The 22,594-nt window shown below is 44.0% G+C and overlaps 1 protein-coding gene across 2 annotated transcripts in view; it reads right to left on the minus strand.

Annotated features, from left to right (window-relative positions):
• Window positions 1-18,011, minus strand: part of EFCAB2 (EF-hand calcium binding domain 2) — a 130,499-nt gene extending 112,488 nt beyond the window's left edge. For both annotated transcript variants that reach the window (XM_042975602.1, XM_042975601.1), the window contains exon 1: window positions 17,892-18,011. In XM_042975602.1, coding sequence (XP_042831536.1) covers window positions 17,892-17,922 — 31 coding nt within the window. In that variant the 5' untranslated portion in view covers window positions 17,923-18,011. The remainder of the gene's footprint in view (window positions 1-17,891) is intronic.
• Window positions 18,012-22,594: the final 4,583 nt, after the last annotated feature.

Below are 22,594 nucleotides of genomic sequence, written 5' to 3' on the forward strand. Positions count from 1 at the left end.
GAATAAACCAAGACCCGTTCTCTGAAAACTATAAAACACTGATGGAAGAAACTTAAGAGGACACAAAGAAATGGAGAGACATTCCATGCTCATGGATTAAAACAAAGACTGTTAAAATGAGTATACTACCCAAAGCAATCTACACATTGAATGCAATCCCTATCAAAATGCCAACAGCATTTTGCACAGAATTAGAACAAACAATCCTAAAATGTGTATGGAACCACAAAAGACCCGAAATAGCCGAAGCAATCTTGAAAAAGACAAACAAAACTGGAGATCTCACAATCCCAGTGATCCCAGAAGTTATACTACAAAGCTGTAGTAACCAAAACAGTACGGTACTGGCACAAAAACAGACACATAGATGGAAGGAATAAAATAGAGAGCTCAAAAATAAGCCCACAATTTTATGGTCAATTAATCTTTGATGAGGCAGGAGAGAATACACAATGGGGAAAGACAGTCTCTTCAACAAATGGTGTTGGGAAAACTGGACAGCTACATGCAAAAGAATGAAATTGGACCACCTTCTTATACCATACACAATAATCAATTCAAAATACATTAAGGACCTAACGTGAGACCTGAAACCATAAAAATCCTAGAAGAAAGCATAGGCAGTGATCTCTCTGACATTAGCTGTGGCAACATTTTTCTCGATAGGTCTCCTGAGGTAAGGAAAATAAAAGCAAAAATAAACTATTAGGACTACGTTAAAATAAAACAGCTTCTGCAGGGCGAAGGAAACAATCAACAAAACCAAAACACAACCTACTGAACGGAAGAAGATATTTGCAAATGATATACGTGAGAAAGGGTTAGCATCCAAACTATATATAGAACTGATACCACTCACCACCCAAAAACCAAATAATCCAATTGACTATGGGCAGAAGACATGAACAAACACATCTCTCTAAAGACAGGCAGATGGCTAACAGACACAAGAAAAGATGCTCAACATCACTCATCATTAGGGAAATGCAAGTCAAAACTACAATGAGATATCACAGCTGTCAGAATAGCTAAAATCAACAACACAAGAAACAACAGGTGTTGGTGAGGATGCGAAGAAAAAGGAAGCCTCTTGCACTGTGGGTGGGAATGCGAACTGCTTCAGCCGCTCTGGAAAACACTATGGCGTGTCTTCAAAAAGGTAAAAATAGAAACGCCCTATGACCCGGTAATCCCACTACTGGGTATTTACCCCAAAAATACAGAAACACTAATTCAGAGGGATACACGCACCCTTATGCTTACCGCACGCAGCACTATTTCCAATAGCCAAACTATGGAAGCAGCCCAAGTGTCCATCGACTGATGAATGGATGAGGAAGTGGTGTATATATATACAATGGAATATTATTCAGCCACAAATAAAGAATGAAATCTTGCCATTTGCAACACAGCTGGAGCTAGAGACTATAATGCTAAGCAGAATAAGTCAGAGAAAAACAAATACCCTCTGATCTCACTCGTATGTGGAATGTAAGAAACAAATGAGCAAAGGAAAAAACAAAAGAGAGACACAAACCAAGAAAGAGACTCTTTTTTTTCTAATATTTTTTAAACGCTTATTTATTTTTGAGATAGAGAGAGACAGAGCACAAATGGGGGAGGGTCAGAGAGAGAGGAAGACACAGAATCCAAAGCAGGCTCCAGACTCTGAGCTGTCGGCACAGAGCCCGACGTGGGGCTCAAACTCACAGACCGCGAGATCATGACCTGAGCCAAAGTCGAACGCTTAACCAACTAAGCCACCCAGGCGCCCCGAAACAGACTCTTAACTATGCAGAACACACTGATGGTTACCAGAGGGGTGGTGGGCGGGGAATGGGCTAAACAGAAGATGAGGATTAAGGAGTGCACTTACCACGAGGGGCACGAAGTAACGTATAGAATTGTTGAATCACCAGATTGCACACCTAACACTATCACACGGTGTGTTAACTATACCAGAATTAAAATTTAAAAATTAATTTTAAAAATTCCATGTTGGGGCGCCTGGGTGGCTCAGTCGGTTGAGCGTCCGACTTCGGCTCAGGTCATGATCTCGCGGTCTGTGAGTTCGAGCCCCGCGTCGGGCTCTGGGCCGACAGCTCAGAGCCTGGAGCCTGCTTCGGATTCTGTGTCTCCTTCTCTCTCTGCCCCTTCCCCACTCATGCTCTGTCTCTCTGTCAAAAATAAATAAACATTAAAAAAAAACAAAAAAACAAAAAATTCCATGTTAGGCACCACCAAAGCCAACATATCTGACATTATAGTTGTTTTGCAGCAATGGGAATGCTAAGGCTAAAAATTAGCTACCATACCAAGTTAAAGTCAAACCATAGAATGAAAAAGACAAAAAACAAAAAAGTCACATTTAATTTCAAAAGAAGAAACTAATGATAATAAATATAGGGGCTGTCATGACCAAAATAAAAGTCACATTATGTAAGGCTGTAGAGTGGAGAACTTTGTTTTGTTTCTAAGTGAGCTCTATGCTCAATGTGGGGCTTGAACTCCAGACCCCAAGATCAAGAGTCTCACTCTCCAATGACTGAGCCACCCAGGGACCTCTATGGAGGAGAATTTTAAACAAGTAGTACACCTGAGTTCTTTCCCAGACCTAAGATGTCTTTTAAAAATTTTTTTTAATGTTTATTTATTTTTGAGAGAGCGCGCACGCAAGCGGGGGAAGGGCAGAGAGAGAGGGAGACACAGAATCCAAAGCAGGCTCCAGGCTCTGATCTGTCAGCACAGAGCCTGACGCAGGGCTTGAACCCACGAACCATGAGATCGTGACCTGATCCGAAGTCAGACACTTAACCGACTGAGCCACCCAGGTGCTCCAGACCTAAGATGTCTTATACATATTTAAATATCTAACTAGCTGCTCCAAACCCCACCTACAGAAATTAAAATGAAATAATGAGTCCCAAGAGGAATCTTTACCATGAGAACTGTTTGAAACACACAGCAAAGAAGGTAAAGAAATGCCCTTAAGGTTAATTAACGAGAAGGTACAAATAACTTTATCGTTCTCTTCGTCTCAAGACTGCCAGTACCTATTCCAGAGATGAGCTTTTTAAAAAAACAAAAACAAAAACAAACCAAGAACCCAATTCGTCTTTTTTGTTTTTTTGTTTTTGAGGTGGGGAGGGTTAGTTCTCCATGAATTCTTATTTTACAATCAACTTGATCCAAAGATGCTGTAGCACTAAAATGCCTGGCTTAAAAATGAAATCCTGTATTCACTCATCATCTAGCTTTCATCTGTGCTTTCCTGCGTCAGGTGCTTATTGACCTACAAATACATTCCAGTTTAAAGGAAAAACAAACCAGCCACAGCAAACTGTAACAGCGGATGTGCTCAAACTCAGCAGAAGCGTATAGACAGGACTGTGGGACCACAAGGGTGGCATCCAGTCTAAGGCGGGGATTTAGGCAGAGACCAGGAGGAGTCAGAATCGAAATGGTGTTAATCCATCTGTAAGTAACCCTGTCCTCCAAGTCCCAACATCCAGTACAAAGGAATTAAAAATCTCTAGACTCTGGAACCACCATCGGCTGAGCATCCAACTTCAGTTCAGGTCATGATCTCGCGGTTTGTGGGTTCGAGCCCCGCGTGGGGCTCTGTGCTGACAGCTCGGAGCCTGGAGCCTACTTCAGAGTCTGTCTCCCTCTCCCTCTGCCCCTTCCCTGCTCATGCTCTCTTTCTCTCTCTGAGATAAACATTAAAAATAATTTTTTTCTTTTTAAATCTCTAGACTCTGAGACCTTCTCGGTCATTCGTTCTGTTGCCATGTAGTCTGAGACACCACCAACATCCTCTGCTCCCACCCTGCTCCAATCTGCCACAGTACAGCCAAGTGACCTTTTATTTCTTAATAATTTTTTTAATGTTTATTTTTGAGAGCGAGAGAGAGAGACAGAATGCGAGCAGGCGGTGAGGCAGAGAGAGAGGGAGACACAATCTGAAGCAAGCTCCAGGTTCTGAGCTGTTAGCCCAGAGCCCAACGTGGGGCTCCAACTCATGAACCACAAGATCATGATCCGAGTTGAAGGCAGACACTTAACCCACTGAGCCACCGAGGCACCCCAGCAAGTGACCTTTTAAGAACATAAACTAAGGGGTGCCTGGGTGGCTGGGTCGGTTAAGTGTCCGACTCTTGGCTTGGGCTCCAGTCATGATCTCACAGTTCGTGAGTTCAAGCCTGTGTCGGGCTCTGTGCCGACAGCTGGGAGCCTGCTTGGGATTCTCTCTCTCCCTCCTGCCCCTCCCTTGCTCACTCTCTCTCTCTCTCTCAAAATAAATAAACTTAAAAAATGAAATGAAATGAAATGAAATGAAATGAAATGAAATGAAATGAAATGAAATGCAATGAAATGAAATAAAAACATAAACGGTGTTCTCTCCCTGATTAAAAAGCTAAGATGGCTTCCTTTTCCTCTTGAAAAGAGTTCAGCATCCACCCCCCCTCCAGCCTGGTCATCAAATAGGCCCGGCCTCTGTCTACTCCACAAACCTCAGCTCCTACCGCTCTTTAACACTTGCTACACGGGCACTCATTCAATGCTCTAATAAGCCACTCGCTCTTCTTTATTGCCTCGGCCTTTCAAACTTACACTTCCTTCTGCTGAAAACTAGCGAGAGGGAATGCCACGCTCAAAGCCCCCGAAGGAAGAAAAAGTTAAGTGTCCCTCTTCTGAAACCCCGATCTTTGAACTACTTATCCCAAATGTAGCTAAATAATTCTGTAACTATGGTTCTCTCCTCTGCAGTAGTATCATCTCTAAGAGAGCAAGGCCCACATCTAACTGCTCCCCCAGGGGTGCCTGGGGGGGGGGGTGGCGGGGGGAGGCTCAGTGAGTTGAGCAAATCAGACTCTTGATTTCAGCTCAGGTCATGATCTCGTGGTTCATGTGATCAAGCCCTGCGTCAGTGTCTGAGCTGAAAGTGTGGAGCCTGCTTGAGATTCTCTCTCTCTCTCTCTCTCTCTCTCTCTCTCTCTCTCTGCCCCTCCCCTGCACTCTCTCTCTCTAAGTAAATAAATATACGTTAAAAGAAATTTTAAGCGTTCCCACAGTGTCGAGCACAGGGTGATGACTGAGAACACGTACAGAGCTCCTACTACGTGTGAAGCTCTCTACTACATGTTTTGCTACCATATGAGGTCGGCTCTGCTACACCCGTTTGACACGTGAAGAAAGTAGAACGGTGTGGTGCCTACGAAGCCACCCGGCTCTGAAGTGGCAAAGCTGAAATACGAATCCATAAGGATTTACTATAGACTTCCCGTTTTTACCAGCAAGCAACACAATTTCTTAAATGAAGCCCATCATGCGGTAACGATGTGTGCACGGGCCTACCGCTGTCATCGCGGGAACAACGGATACACCGTTCGTCGGGATGAAATGTCCAGGGCACGGAGGTGGTGCCAGACCCATGATCAGAAAAAGACCTGGCAAAACAAAACATCCTAGTCTGTCCTGTTACAGAGTTTAGCCTGTACTGATGCAAGGGGAAAACGCTAAAGGGCTTTAGGTAGAGAATTCATAACCAGATAACCAGATTCTCAGCACGGTAAATGAAAACGAATAAACCACATAAGGGGCTTCTGCAATAATCCGGTAGGTAGATACAGATAAATGTGTATGTGTCAAGAAACTGGGAGAATTTCTATCTTATGGCTTGTATTTGCCCTGCCACGTAAGAAGTGAAAGAGTTGGAGCGCCTGGGTGACTCAATCCATTAAGCGTCCAACTTCTGCTCAGGTCATGATCTCACGTTGGTGAGTTTGAGCCCCGCGTCGGGCTCTGCACTGACAGCTCGGAGCCTGCTTGGGATACTCTCTCTCTCTCAAAATAAATAAATAAACAGGAAAGGTGAGGAGAGGAAAGGGAAGGAAAGGAAAGGAATACAGAGTGAATAGGAGGGGAGGGGAGTAGAGAGATGAGATGATGCAGTCGTGCAGATGACCCAAGCCCTTTCTGAAGCAGTCACGGCCATGATGGACAAAGAAAGATGGAGGTGCTGCTCCAGAGGACAGACGAGTGGCCAGAGACTCAACGCAGTCCGTGATCTGGACCAGAACCTGCCCTAGAGGGGCCAATGCGAGAGCAGGCATTTTTGACAGCTGGGACGACTGACAAAATCGAGATGTGGACTGTAGAATTAGATGAACTCAAACTTCATAGAGATTTTACATAAGAGACGACTACCTTTGTTCCTAGAAAATATGACAAAATGTCGACATTAGTGAATTGGGGCAAAGGGAATGTGGGAAATCTCTGTACCATTCTTGTAGTTTTTCCTGTGAATTTGGAATTATTCCACAAGGTGTGAATTATTTCAAGAAATTGTTTTACAAAGTTATTTTTCCCATAAAATATTGAAGAAAATATTGCCCAAGAATGAAATATCTCAATGTGAGATTGTCAGAGGTGCCCCAATTCTAGAGTATGGCAGTCTCCTGTTTGGCCATGGAAGTGTAGCTGAGATCAAGGTCATCGAAATTGAGGCCATATTTGAGACAGCTTCCCTCTCATTTTTATATTGCGGTTGATACGTGATATATTGCGTAAATACATGAAATTTCATTGTATTTACGGATTTCACCTCAAGTCTTTGAATCTCTGGATTCCCTTTCACTTTTCTTTTGAAGTTTTTAGTATGTGTACTACTTTATATACCAGTGCGAATCCAGTAATCGGTTAGAGAGGCACATAGTGCCTCTTCCTCATTCCTAATGAAAAGAATTTCAAATCCCCATCTCTTTGACATCCTGTTAGACACACTACCTCTTTCCAACTTTATTATCTTGAGTCCTACTCAGAATATTTAATCTACGTGACAATAATTAAATTTCATACAAATTGCAATAATATTTCAGCTACTATGTCAAAGATGGTAACAATAATAAATGGTGGCACATCTCCTACCATCAACTGTGCTGGTATCCCTAAATCCCGTCTCTCTGATTTAAAGTCATCAGAGAGTACAACTCCAGTCTCCCGCGTGGAAGGAAGGGAAGTGATCACCTGGTCATTCCAGGGGACGGGAGATCCAACCACGTGCCGTGACTTCAATCCACACCTCCCATATTTAGCCTCACTGCACACACACGCCTTCAGCAATGGCTGCTGCTGTCAATCCCGAGCGTCCCCAGGGCAGTACGGCTCCCCTTGGTTTGTTTCTTTGGGGCTCCTTCCTCTACAGACTTGGGTCTCTTCCCTTTGGTTCTGCTAGGCTAGTTGCCACTCATCCATCCATTTAATAATTTCTTACATCCTCTCCTAGTATCTTTTTATTCTTTTCTCCTAACGTCTTTTTAGAAACCGCTATTATCTCCTCTCCCACTCTCTTTACCCTTGTAGGTCTATGCCTTTTTTGTAATTCCCTTCCTGTCGTGCTAGTGGGGTTTCAAGAATGGTAAAAATAAACATGTGTGCTCAATCACCATGGTGAAGTGGACGTAGCATTCTAGCTTGCTGTGAAGTTAGATTAAATATGTGTTTCCAGTCCCAGTGTTTCTGCAAATGTAATGGGGGTAGCTCTGGGCTATTTTCAGCATTTATTTTTAAAGGTTAGCAGAAAAATTCATTTACCCATAATGAGATCATGAAGGGTGACATTAAATTTCTTTACTCAATGTGTTACTCCTGGTTCATCCATTCATTAAACAAATATTTACAGTGACTGCTACTTCCTCCACCCTGTCCTAAATTCCAGGGATTCAGCAGTAAATGAAACAAGTCGCTTGACTTCATGGAGTTTCTGCTATAATACAACAGACAAACAAAAAGCAAATATGTATCTTACACTGATCATAAACTCTGGCCACTACGTGGTTAATAAAAAGGTTTTTGTTTTTTTTTTTATTAGAAGTTGAAAAAAGAATTAATGTAATTAGTATAAAAGGATCACAAGGTACTCCTAGAATTTAGAAATTAGATTACCCTCTGTTATTAACTAGTAAGATCCAACAGAGGTGAGATTCAAAGGGGGTAGAGGGTGGGGATCAAAGCTGGGTCAAAAGGTCCTTTTGGAAGAACACTGATTGCAGCATTATTTATAGCACAGAAAATTTGGAAACAATCTAAATATCCAACAGTCAGGGAAGGCTTAAATAAATATGTGCCATAAATAACGATGAATACAGCTATTTTAAATGATGTGTTTGAGAAACACTTAGGACATGGGAAAGTGCTTATTAAGAGTAAGTGAAGGAGCGCCTGGGTGGCTCAGTCAGTTAAGCATCTGACTTCAGCTCAGGTCATGATCTCACGGTTCATGAGTTCAAGCCCCGCGTCAGGCTCTGTGCTGACAGCTCGGAGCCTGGAGCCTGCTTCCGATTCTGTTTCCCTCTCTCTCTCTCTCTCTTTCTCTCTCTGCCCCTCCCCCGCTCATGCTCTGTCTCTCTCTGTCTCTCAAAAATAAATAAAAAAACAAACAAACAAAAAAGAGTAAGTGAAAAAGCCGGGGCTAAAACTATCTACAATATCAGCTATATGAAACCAACAAAATACAAATCTGCCAAGAAAAAAAAAACCTGGAAAGAAACACATCAGAATGACAAACTTGATTCTAGATCAGTGCTGTTTAACAGCATCCTCATCCCATGATAACTTGATAGAAATGCACATTCTCACACCCCTGGTGTGACCCACTGGTTCAGAAATCCTGGGCTGGGGGCTCAGCAATCCATGTTTTTACAAGGCTTCCAGGTGATTCTGATGTTCACTGAAGTTTGAGCACTACTCTAGATAATGAGATGGTGGGTGACTTTTATTTTCTTCCTTATTTAAATGTCCACTTGACTTCTCTATGTGAGGCATAGAGGCAGAAGACATTGGCCTTGGAGTCAGACTTGAATGGAGTCCTTGCTTCACCTCGTTTACATCACTAGTGACCTTGGTTACATTGCTTTTCCGACTTTTCACCACTTCAGATATTTCACTCCACTCTCCCCTGGCTTACATGGTTTCCGACAAAGTCCAGGGAAGGGGTTTGTTTTCCTCTAGCTTCTTTCAAGATTCTCTTGTCATCTTTGGTTTTCTGCAGTTTTAAACAGGGTACGCTTGGTGTTCTCTTAACTTCCTGGATCTGTTTTGGCATCTGTCATTCATTTGGGGAAAAGCTTCATTACTACTTCAAATATTTCTTCTGCTCTATCTTTTCCTTCTTTTCCTTCTGGTATTCCAATTATGTGTGTTTCACACCTTTTAAAATTGTCCCACAGTGCTTGGATGCTGGGTTGTTTGTTTTTTCATTCTTTTTTCTCTTTACAGTTCAGTTTGCGAAGTTTCTATTGACCTCATCTTCAAGTTCTATCGTTCTTTCCTCAGTCATGGCGAGTCTACTGATGAACCCATAAAAGATATTCTTCTGTTCTCTTGCATTGGATTTCTAACATTTCCTTTTGATTTTTTCTTAGCATTTCCATGTCTCTGCTTACACTGCCGCGTTGTTCTTGCATGTTGCTACTTTTTCCATTCGAGCCCTCAACACATTAATCACAGCCCTTTTTTAAATTCTCCATCTGATCATTCCAAAATATGCATCACAGATCTGAGTTTAGTTCTGACTCTTGCTTTATCTTCAGACTGTGTTTTTGCTTTTAGCATGCCTTGTAATTTTTTGTTGAAAGCCAGACGTGATCCATCAAGTAATAGGAACTAAGACAAACAAGAGGCTTTATGTCAATCTACCTAGGAATCGGGCTGTGTTTACTATTTGCTGCTGCTCCGGGTGCCAGATTCCTCTAAGGACTCCTCCTTCACCAGAGTGTTCACCACACACATCTTTCATCTGTGATCCACTATTATTGTGCTACAACTGTGTGATGTGGTGGGAAGGTGGAAGTGAAGAGAAGCATCTATCTCATAACTAGACTTCATTCTTTTAGTGGACCCGTCTATGGCTGTGACCTTCATGACTGTTTTTTGGCTTTTCCTGGCCCCCTCAGATCCACTGGTAAAGTCTCTTTCCCCTGGAGAGCAGGTCTTTGTTATGAGGAATGCACTGAGATTTCAAAATGTTTACTCTCCCCCCTCCCCTGCTGGAGCAACATGGGGTCTTTCTGGGCTCTTTACCAGATGACCCAGTAGGGTTCCTGGAAGCAAAACCCAAGGGAGAGGGATTGCCTAGGACCGCAGGATCTCAGGGAGTTTCCCACACTTATGGTGGTTCACGCAGCTTCCAGCAATTTGCCAAAATTACCAAGTGCTTCTTCCCATTTATAGTGACAGGACTGATCACTTCCAAGCTCTCATCCGTCGGAGCTGAAACTAGAAGTGTGTTTTACCGACCTAAGCCTCTGTTTCCTCATTTGTAGAAAGGATGCTAACAGAGGCATCTATCACATAGGTTTGTTGGAAGGATTAAATGACCGACCTGATGTAAAAACATTTAGCCCAGGGCCCACTTCAGAGTAAGTGCTCATTAGACTGGGAACTCTTTGAACTGAAGTTCCGAGAAATTAAGTGACACGCCCAAGTAAAATCTGGAAAAAAAAAAAAGCAGTATCCAAACTCAAGCCAGGTCTTTAGACTCCAAATTTATTGCTGCATTTAAAGAATAAATTACTTTATTACACTCTTCATATCTATAAGATCCATACTAGAGGTTTACAAAAGCATTGTCAAGTACAGGGTGTGGTAAACACATTTTCACAAATGGATAAGAATAATTTACAATTGGCATACAGAGTTTAAAGTATAAAAACAGTTCAGTGCATTTTAAAGCTTCTGTATAAATGACATTAAAATAATGAGACTTTTGGGGCTCCTGGGTGGCTCAGTCGGTTAAGTGTCCGACTTCGGCTCAGGTCATGATTTCACGGTTTGTGAGTTCAAGCCCCGCATCGGGCTCTGTGCTGACAGCTTGGAGCCTGGAGCCTGCTTTGGATTCTGTGCCTCCTTTTCTCTCTGCCCCTTCGATGCTCATGTTCTCTCTCAGTCTCTCAAAAATAAACATTAAAAATTAAAAAATAAATAAAAATAAAAAATAATGAGACTTTTAGGACGCCTGGGTGGCTCAGTTGGCTGAGCGTCCGACTTTGTCTCAGGTCACAATCTTGCAGTTTGTGAGTTCGAGCCCCACATCGGGCTCTGTGCTGACAGCTTGGAGCCTGGAGCCTGCTTCGGATTCTGTGTCTCCCTCTCTCTGCCCCTCACCTGCTCATGCTCTGTCTCTCCCTCTCTCTCAAAAATAAATAAACATTAAAAAAAAATAAATTAAATTAAAATTAAAAAATAAAATAAAATGAGACTTTGGGGGAGCCTGGGTCGTTCAGTCGGTCAAGTGTCTGACTTCAGTTCAGGTCATGATTTTGTGGTTTGTGAGTTTGAGCCCCGCATCAGACAGTGTGGGGCCTGCTTGGGATTCTCTCTCTCCCTCTCTCTCTCTCTCTGCCCTTTCCCCACTCGCACACGCACACTCTCTCTTTCAAAAATGGATAAACATTTAAAAAATAAAATAATGAGACTTCTAAAAATGAATGCCCCTAAAAATCTATCCAACCTGATCTCATCCTATGTTCCCCTGTAATCTTTACCCATTTATGCATATAATTTTTATATGTTGTTTTAAATGGCTAAAGCTCAATAAGTCAATACATAACAACTTACTTTACACCCCCCCATTTGTTGGACAAGTAGATCTTATGTGTATTTTCAAATTTATAAGTAACTTTAAAATCATTATTTGTTTACTTCTCACTTTTTTCCAGAATATATTTCTAAGGACAAATACCCAGGAGTATATTAAAGAATCAAAGCCTGTGGACATCATTTTTTTCTTTAACACGAACTTCCAAATTGCCTTCCCCCCAAAAAAGTACCATTTTTTTTTTTCATTTTGGATGTACTCAACATTTCCATTTGATCTATTTTAAATTGTGGTAAAACAAACATAAAAAATGAACCGTCTTAACCCCTCGTAAGTGTACAGTTCATAGTGCCAGGTACATTCATGTGGTTGTGCAACCAATCTCCAGAACACACTTCATCTAGCAAAACCTGAACCTCTCTTCCCATGGAATAACGACTTCCCTTTTCTCTAACCTCTGGCAACCACTGTTCAACTTGCTGTTCCTATGAATCGGACTACTCTAGGTACCTCATATAAGGAGAATACTACAGTACTTCTCTTTTTGTGACTGGCTAAATCCACTTAGAATATCTTCAAGGTTCATCCCTGTGGTGCCATGAAGTCAAAATGTGTCTCCTGTTTTAAGGATGAACAATATTTCATCATATGCATATACAGCATTCTGTGTATCCATTCACCCACTGATGGACGTTTGAGTCGCTTCCACCTTTCGGCTATTGTGAGTAATGCCGCTATGAACACGGGCATACAAATACCTGTTCGAGGTCCTGCTTTCAATTATCTTGGGTATAAACCCAGATGCAGAGGGGTGCCCGGGTGGCTCAGTCGGTAGAGTGTCTGACTTCGGCTGGGGTCATGATCTCGTGGTTCGTGAGTTCGAGCCCCACGTCGGGCTCTGCGATAATGGCACAGAACCTGCCTAGGATTCTCTCTCCCTCGCTCTCTGCCCCTCCCATGTGCACGCATGCGCGCGGCTCTCTCTCTCTCTCTCTCTCTCTCTCAGAAATAAACATTAAAAAACAATGTAAACCCAGAGGCAGAGTTGTTGGATCATATAATAATTCATATCTGAATTTTTGAGGAACTGCCAGACTATTTCCCACAGCAATGGTACCATTTTACATGCCCATCCATAGCTAAGAGCTACATATTTCCTAGAGGGTGTCCAGCACTTTCCTTCCTATGTATTCAGCATTTCTCTACTGTCAGGCATCATGGTGGGTGCTGGGGATACGAAGATGAGTAAGAAGACACTGTCCCCAACCTAATAACGTTATGAAATTGGTATAATTATTCCCACTTTACATTTGAGGAACCAGAGGCTCCTTCGGTCTAGCCTCTTGGCTAAGATCAGACAGAGCTTGGGGAAGCTGGAATTCAAAATTCAGGTCTTACTCCAAAGCTCACTTTTTCTACTACTCCATAGTATACCCTGTACTATCAACAGTTCCTTTTTTTTTTTTCTTAATGTTTGTTTATTTTTGAGACAATGCAACAGACAAAGTGCAAGCAGCGGAGGGGCAGACAGAGGGAGACACAGAATCGGAAGCAGGTTCCAGGCTCTGAGCTGTCAGCCAGAGCCCAATGCCGGGCTCGAACTCACAAACCGCGAGATCATGACCTGAGCCTAAGTTGGACACTTAACCGGCAGAGCCACTCAGGCGCCCCTCAACAGTTCCTTTCTTAAAAAGTAAGTCCAATTGTAGTTTGTTTTTTACGTTAGATTTCCAAATGTTGGGTTTTGAAAGGAACAGCACAATACAAGGAAAGAAACAAACAAAAACCTGTAAAACCTCTTCCATTTAGGAGTTGATAGTTGAAGTGAACTTTACCGAGCAATGCAAAGTAATGAGCAAGATTTTAGTACAAAAAATAGTATATCCTAAATTAAAAAAACCCAAAAAACATTTACTTATTTTTGAGACAGAAAGAGACAGAGCACGAGCAGGGGAGGGGCAGAGAGAGAGGGAGACACAGAATCCGAAGCAGGCTCCAGGCTCTGAGCTGTGAGCACAGAGCCCGACGTGGGGCTTGAACTCACCAGCTGTGAGATCATGACCTGAGCCGAAGTCGGACGCTTAACTGACTGAGCCACCCGTGAGCCCCACAAAAATAGTATATCCTAAAGCAAGCTTTTGAGTATCTGAGGCTTACTAAAAAAAACTGACATACCTTCCAAAGCTCCCTAGCCTGCCAAAAGTTAGAGAATTTTACTCCTAAGCACTTTGTTTCCTAGATACAATTCTAATTACAAACAGAAGTTCCTTGCAGTCCTATATAAAATTCTCTAGGAGACAGAAACAGTAAGGATTTAAAGATTCAAAGAATCAACAACTGCATTGGTTCTCTACTTAAACAAACAAAATAGAAAGAAAAGGGAAAAAATATTCTAGCTGAGAAAACTTGAGTGAAATAGCAGAACTTCAAAAACCGTTTTTGAGGGCACTTAGGTGGCTCAGTCAGTTGAGCATTCAACTTTTGATTTCTGCTCAGGTCATGATCCCAGGGTCCTGGGATCAAGCCCCACATTGGGCTCTGTGCTGAGCTTGCTTAAGACTCATCCTCTCTCTCCCTCCCTCCTTCGGCCTCTCTCTCTCTCCTCTCCCCCACCCTTCCGACTGCCCCTCTCCCTCACTCACTCTCTCTGCAAAAAAATTAATTAATTAATTAATTAATTAACAAATAGTAAAATTTTGCTATCCCATTTCAAACATTCTTTCAGTAAAACAAAATTAAGAAATTTCTAGAATTAACTTGATTCTAAAATTTAAATTCCTTTCTTTTTTAGCTAATATAACTATATACATATTTTGATCTAGGACGAAATATATTATGTTAAACCACAAAAATGCTACAACTGAATAGAACTTCAATGTCTATAGTCTTACAGAAAATGCTATAAATAAAACATAATTACCCATCATAGGCAATTTTTGTTACCAGTGTTGTCGGTACGTTTATCAAGATTAATCCCTACATGTTGAAGAGCTGGATACAACATAAATCTAGAAAATTAATCTTCCTTTATAATTAAAAAAAAAAAACCTCAATAGATTTTTAGGAAATAGCAAGTAGTGTTTTAGCTGAAACATAAATATCTTTAATTCAAATAATCTGAATTCAATAAGCACTGAGTTCCTACCATATGCTGAGCACTTTGCATGACACTGAGTTTAACAGAGCAGAAAACAGTCCCCTACCTCTCGAAGCTTACAGAGTAATGGATATATCCTCCAAAACTATCCTTTCTTCTGTGTGATTCCATGTTCATCAAGGAACTTCTGAAATATAAATTCACCCTCCCCGAAAGTTTAAGAGATCAGCTTTCTGGTTAAAGTATCAACCTACCCCTAATGAATTAATAATTCATGGAGCTGGAGGTGGGGGGAGGAGAAGAAAAATTAATTCGTCAGGGGCATCTGGTTGGCTCAGTTGGAAGAGCAGGAGACCCTTGATCTTGGGGTCATGAGTTCGAGCCCCACATTGGGTTGCAGAGATTACTTAAATAAACTTAAAAAAATTTTATTTTAAGTAATTCATTAGTTGTTGGCGTGAGTGAATCCCCAAAGGCTGATCAATTCCGACTAATTGGGGAGATGTAATTTCTCAACCTTCAGAGCTCAGAATCAAATACGGGACAGGAATCATGTCCCTACAAAGAAGATACGTATATACGGGGCACCTGGGTGGCTCAGTCAGTTAAGTGGCCAACTTGAGCTCAGGTCATGATCTCACGGTTTGTGAGTTTGAGCCCGCGTTGGGCTCTGTGCTAACAGCTTGGAGCCTGGAGCCTGCTTGGGATTCTGCGTCTCCCCCTCTCTCTGCCCCTCCCATGCTCATGCTCTGTCTCTCTCTGTCTCCCAATAATAAACAAACGTTAAAAAATTTAAAAAAAAAAAAAAAGATACTGCCAAATGAGTTGCTAGGTTACCCTCAGGCAATGGACCTTTATTTCATCAGGTCCTCTAAACTGCTATTACAGTTAACTCATAAAATTGTTAAGAATAAAAAATACTATGTAACACTGCTTCTCAAAGTTTACTATGCCTATGGGTCACCTACAGATCTGTTAAAATACAGACTGATTGAGCAGGTCAAGGGCAGAGACGAGAAACACACCTGGCATACAGGCCACTGAGCCCAGCTAACTGTTCTCTCCCCTTTGTGGATGTCTTCTCTCCTTTCTCATCTCACTTCTCTTGGGAGAAAAGATGCTTTTCCTCATATTTGCACCTTCCAAAATCCAAGCCGAATCAGAACACCTTCCAGAGGCATTAAATACATGCCAGCTCAATGAATGACATCCAGCTTTTGTCATTACTTCTGTAGCGATGAACAGAATTGTTTCTTCCTCTGAATTTATTCTACATAGAAAAGTATTTCTGAAAACTGAAATATCAGAAAAATCTATTTTTTTAAAAAGTCAAGAATTGTATTCGCAACACGATCCACTGCATTTTCTCATGCTCATTAATCTTAAAGATATATATACATATGTATATATATATGTGTGTATATATATATATATATATATACACACACACACATATCCATAGCTAACTTGCTCATTTATCCCCTAATGATTTTTCCATTTTTTTGTAAAAACATTTTGTTAGTTGTAACAAAACAACTAATTCATTTGGTTTCCTGGGGAAGTCTTAAAAGTAAAGGGGCCCCTGGTTGGCTCAGTACAAGGAGCATGGGACTCTTGATCTTGAGGTTGTGAGTTCCCAGCCCCACATCGGGTGTAGAGATTACTAAAATAAATAAATAAACAAACCTAAAAAAATAAAATATCTTAACATGAGTCTTAAAGTAATCATTGCCTTCGGCTGGATCTTTCACTTTTATTTTTTTTTTTTAATTTTTTTAACGTTTATTTATTTTTGAGACAGAGAGAGACAGAGCATGAACGGGGGAGGGTCAGAGAGAGGGAGACACAGAATCTGAAACAGGTTCCAGGCTCTGAGCCATCAGCACAGAGCCTGACACGGGGCTTGAACTCACGAACCACCAGATCATGACCTGAGCCGAAGTCGGACGCTTAACCGACTGAGCCACCCAGGCGCCCCTGGATCTTTCACTTTTAAAGGGGCACAGTAATATTAGAAGGCCATCTTAGGTACGGTAACATCTGTAATACCATCATTCCGACTCTTCAGGCTAGCGGTGCTATAAATAAATCAAATCCTATTCCTGTTATCACTAGGTAGACCTTTGGCACGGTTTCCCGTGTCTCTCCGCTGATTTTCTGTGATCACCCAAACGAGACTGGTTTCTTCACTTGTAAACGCACTCGGTCGCCGGCGGAGCCAGGGGACACGTGACGGGGTGTGTCAAGCACTCCAGAGGGGGAACAGGGCTGGAATACTTTTCATCTCTTAAGAGGTTCGCCTCTCCGGTCTCCCGGCTCTTGGCCGCGGCTGTGGCCCCGAGTGCGCCCGCTGGCGCGCACACAGGCTGTTATTTCTGAGCAACCGCGGAGGGTGCCCGAGGATCGGGGCGGCGCTGAGACAACGTCAAGGTCTTGCAGCTCAGCGCGGACGGTCTGGGCTCCGCCGGGGCGCCCGCCCCTCGAAGACCCGGGAGGGTTCCCCCCACCCCCCCCCCCCCACACCCCGCGCCGCGCAGTCGGGCTCGTCCGCCTTCTCTCCTCGAGGCTCTCCCTCCCAGGGCCGCGGGGCGCGTGTGCCCGGACTGGCCCCGACGGGCGGGGCGGGCGTTCAGGGGACTGGAGGCGCGGAGGGGGGCCCCCTGCGTCCCCCCCGCGTCCCCACTGAGGCTGCAAAATGGAGGCGGCGGGCGCGTTCCCGCCGGGCGGGGCTTCGGCGCGGCCCGAAAAGGCCGCCGGATCCGGGCGGCCGGAGCCCGTCGTCGCCCGGGCCGCCCCAGACGGCCGCAGCCCGGCAGCTGCCGGCGTGGCGTCCGCGGCAGCGAGGCCGGGGCGAGGCTGTGGAGGCGGGATGCCGGCGGCCGCGAACAAGGACGCCATTATCGCCCCGGCCTGGCGGAGCTGCGGCCGGGAGCTCGGCGGGGGGGAGAAGGGAGACGGGAGGGGGAGGGAGAGGGGAGCGGGAGGAGAAGGGAGGGGAGCGGGGGAGGGGACTGGGCGGGGCCGAGGCGCCGGCGGGGAGGCTGCGGGTGTCGCGGAAGGCGGCCTCCCCCGCGGGCGGGCCGGCGGCCCCCTCCCCTGTCGGCTCTCTCCCGGCGGAGGAGGCTCCGGTGGAGGGCGGCCCACCCCGCCGGGAGCGTCCCAGTGCGGGCCGGGATCGCGGCGGGCGGCTCTTACCTGGGCCTTCCCTTTCTTTATCGTCCGCCATCTTGTTGCGGAGCCGTCGCCCGGGAGATGCCTGGCGTCACCCTAGGTCGAGGCGTCCTTGCCCCCACCAGCCCCCGCGCGAGTCCAGACCCTGGGGGGGGGGAGGGCTCCGAGCGCGCGCCCCTCCCCCTCCCCCGCGCGCCCCTCTCCCCGCCCCCTGGGGACGAGGGAGGGAGGGAGCCCCGAGCCCTTCGCTCCCTGCTGACCCGTGTGGGGACCTCGCAGACGCGGCTCCCTCCCTCCAGTGTTTGCGCGACGTGGCGCCGCTCGGCCTTTTCCCTGCGGATGTTAACGGGCAGCCGGAGAGCTGGGGGCCGAGCCGTGGCCTCCCGGCTGCGGAGAGGCCGGGGCGCGGGGGGCAGCGGGCGCAAACTCGGCGCCGTGGGGGCTGCAGCTTCCGACCCCAAACGGGAGGGTGTCCCGGCCCCCCGAGTGGTGTCCGCCTTCCTCCTCGACGTGCACGTGAAAATGCCCTCGCTGGCGAAATGTGACGTGACCTCCAGTTAAGATCGCCACGGGAAAGTTTTCAGTGCCGCTGCTCTGAAACTTTGATGCCGTAGCCTGATGTTACATTTCTGTCTCCTTTTAAGGATAAGTTCATTATACGAGGACGTTTTCTTTTTAAAATGATTTTTGCATTATCTGGTTCAAATAGGAGATTTTTAAGCTAATCTTGGATGATTTTTAAGTGCGTGCTAATTGGAGTGACGTTATGTAAACCTGTATGAACTGTTCACAGTAAATGTTGAGGCTTTCAAAATACAAGGTGCTAGTATCTAATGATTTTCTTAACGTAGTTTTTATGCCCCTTTTATTCTGGTCCTATACTCTCTCAGTGAACCCTAAAGCAAACTAGGCTTAATTAAGATAAGTATTTGTTAAAGAAGACATTCATTTGGTGCCACGACCGGCATTCTCTTTGAAATTGATTAGAAACTATCGAATCATCACAAAATGGCTTCTATTAGAAGATAGGGACTTACATAAAATGGATACAGTTGTTTACAGTAAATTCTGAACACCCCAAAACATGGGGAAGTAACCATTAGCATTCACATATATGTAAATTTCATGATCGTTAGAGTCTAGTAGTTTGTTTTTAAAGACTCCCTCTCTCTATACAGATAGTGAAGGGCTTTGAAATAAACGTAGGAAAGAAAACCTCAGCTTTGATCTCCGGTTTCCTTTTCACTATGCCTTTTCACAGGCCGTTTGCAGTTTCTTTTTTCTGGAATGCCTTTCTCTCAAAATTCACCCTCCTGCAAATGCACATTTACCCCCCTCCCCGCCCCCCCCCCCCCCAGTTGTCCAGACGTTGAAGGTCACAAACTCCTTGCAGCTTCCTCTGTGGTCCAGGACTCATAGAGCCTCGTCCATTGATCTGCAATGACTTCGTATATTTACTTGTACTGCGAGCTCTCGAGGACAGGAAACACTTTATTGGTCCACATGTTGGTCCCCGGTGCCTAGAACAATTTGCCAATTTTTGTGACTGAAATAACATATATATTCAAAATTAAGACTGGAATTAGTCCTTTCAGTGACTCACTAAGAACCAAAGCTTTTGATTATTTAGAATAGTCCAAATCACATTAATCTCTACTTCCCTGAATTCCTACAGCATATTTAAGGCAATACGGTTTCTCTAAATTTGGATGAATAAAGAAGTAACATATTAATTAATATCTCTCTTCCAATTAATTAGGTTTGAAGACAGAGCCTGACCATATACATCTTTTATATACCCATAGTTTCTCTACCTCACCTAATTTGGGACACATACTAGGAGATCAAAACATACTTTTCAATTGACTAGCTGATTACACGTAAAAGTATCATTATTTTGGAAAACTCCACAAAGTGAAAAAAAAAAAAAAATGGTAATCCAAATGACAAAATAGAGGTCTACAATGCCAGTGAGTAATTATCTTCACGATGCTACTTGACTGTCCACTTTTCTTTGGTTGTGGAAAACTGACTTCTGATTTTATTACACTTTAAATTCTTTTAAAACGTTATTAACTTGCTTTGGACAATGGCAAACTACAACTGGTTTCCTGCCCCCCCCCCCCCGCCCCCAGAATATATTTTGTTTTTGAACTATGACTTTGAGTAACTTTGTGATAATACTGTATGTCGCTAGAGCATTCTTTCACTTAAGATTCTCATCGTGATTTTTCATGAGTTTTTCTGAAATTCCTAATTGGAAAACTATTTCTGGCCCCACTCAGATATTATACAATCTTAGGGCTAAATCAGACTATCAGACTGTTAAAAAGCAACGGCACAGTTCTAGACAATGACAGTTGATTAATTATTCAGTGGGGCCAGATGGGTATGTACAGGTTATGTCCCTTTGCATGTTTGAATTTATAGTGAGTTAAATCTGTTTACACAGGCGTTGATTCCATGCCAGTGAGGGACAAAGAAGATGTTTCTTCTGAACACAATTGACTCAGTTACCTGAGTTGTGTCTGAAATGGAAAGCGTAAGTGGTGTGAGTGATGCAAAATCATAGTCAAAACATCTTCACACTATGTCTCCTTTCCTATTCTGGGGATAATTGAAATCTTCTTGGACTAGGAATCATTAAGAAAGCAAAAACTGGATTTTCCTTGGGCACTGCCGTGGACTGACGCGATCCTAGGCAAGTCATTTATTTCATCTCTTTAAGTATTTTTTTTATTATTTCAGAGAAAGAGGGGAACAGAGGATTTAAAGCGAGCTGTATGCTGACTGCAGAGAGCTTGATGCGTGGCTCACACTCACAAACCATGAGATCATGATCTGAGCTGATGTCGGATGCTCAACCGACGGAGCCACCCAGGCGCCCCTCTTTTATCTCTTTAAAACTCCGTTAACTCAGAAAAGTAGAAATGGCAACGTCCAAACTCGCTATCTTGGAGTTTTCATGAGACCCAACAGATGTAACCAAAAGCTTTCCAAAGCTTAAGAACTTGCGAGGAAATCCACTTTCTTCGAGATAAACCCCCACTTCCGTGGGGGAAGGAACGCTTTGAGGTCAAACTCCCAACTTCTTTCCTGAGATTCAGCTTCCACTGGGAGAGTTTGCTTTTCCAGTGGGAGCTACTCAACAGGAGGGGGTCTGATGCAGGCCTCACACTCTTCACTAGAGTATATAGTGACTGCTCCCCGCATGCCGTCTGCAGTCTACATGATAGAGCTTAGCATCTTCCGTTTGTGGCCCCTTCCTGATTTCCACCCTGCCGTTTTTAAACCTTCCCAAGCAGAAGTGGCTTTAAGCATATCCAGATGCCTTGAACGCTAGACCCAGGAAATGACCGGGAGGCAGTTACTTCTCTGGGTTGTCTAATTCCCATTTCCTAAAGTTATTACCCTTCTGTGGATGGTTAACATCAAGAATGTTCTCCCTGGGCCACCTGGCTGGCTCAGTTGGTAGAGTGTGTGACTCTTGATCTTGGGATCATGAGTTCGAGCCCCACGTTGGGGTGTAGAGATTAGTGGAAGGAAGGGAGGAAGGGAGGGAAGGAGGGAGGGAAGGAAAGGAGGCAGGGAGGAAGGAAAGAAAGAAAGGACAGAAGAAAGCTCAGCCCCTTCAAGATACCTTCCCTACCTACCCCTGGTATCTCCAAATGAAAACCTTATCAGAATACAACAGAATAACGGTTTGGTTTCATTACAGTTACGGCAATAAAAATAACCCTACTGAATACTGTGTATACATTATCTCTTTTAATCCTTATGAGGCTGATACTGGCATCCCCGTTGTACAGATGAGAAAGCCACATCTTCACATTAATGGCCTGCTTCGGGTCTCAGTCGGTAAGAGGAATCTAGTTGTGATCCCAGAGCCCCTGTGCTATTCTGCTTCTTAATTAAATACGTATTACTGTTACATCCTGTTTAGTAACCTGAGCATTTGGAGAAGAATGTTAAGGGCAAATATTCTGGGCAGAATTAGTTACCTTCCTCCCCCACTTTTTTTTTTTTAATACCGCTTCAAAACATCAACCAAAGCAACTGACAGAGACTCTTGGGGACTCTAAGGGAACCAGATAATGGCATGCTTGCCTGGACAGACTTAAAAGTCTTAGTTTAGCTTTCAGAGGGCAGGAGATGAGGGAAAATTCGCTCTTCCCCACCCATGACTCCTCTTTTCTCCCCACCTTCCTGCAGATTGAGATTCAGGCCCCTGGAAAATGGAGGATTGCATTAAATTCTTGGCCCCGGACAAGACCGTTTTCAGTGCCAGAGCCCCTTCGGGCTTTTCAGGGAGACCCAGGGCAGGAAGCCGGGACTATAGCACTTGTGGGCAGCTTGAAAGTAAATGTTACGTGAAACTGCAATTCTTGAAGCATCTAGAAAAATCACACTCCTGGCCGTATTTTTCTCAAAAGCACATGTTTCTTTCTGTTTCACTTGAAAACACACATTGACACAGCAAGTCACTGTTTAATTCATTTCCTGCCCTAAGTAGCACTTTCCAGGGACTCTCAGCATGAAGTAACTTTTGGTGAGTCTCTGGTCTTTCTTCGTCGAAAATCAGACCTGAGAGGTGAAGGGGGAAGCTGACCCAGAGATTCGATAAATGTTTTATGATCGCTCATATAACCTCTCCCCAACCCCCACCCCCACAAAGTGTGAAAATAGAGAAAAAGTGTAGAATTGTGCTGGTGATCGACTTCGGAATG

Source organism: Panthera tigris, chromosome F3 (genome assembly GCF_018350195.1).
Source record: "Panthera tigris isolate Pti1 chromosome F3, P.tigris_Pti1_mat1.1, whole genome shotgun sequence".
Lineage (NCBI taxonomy): Eukaryota > Metazoa > Chordata > Mammalia > Carnivora > Felidae > Panthera > Panthera tigris.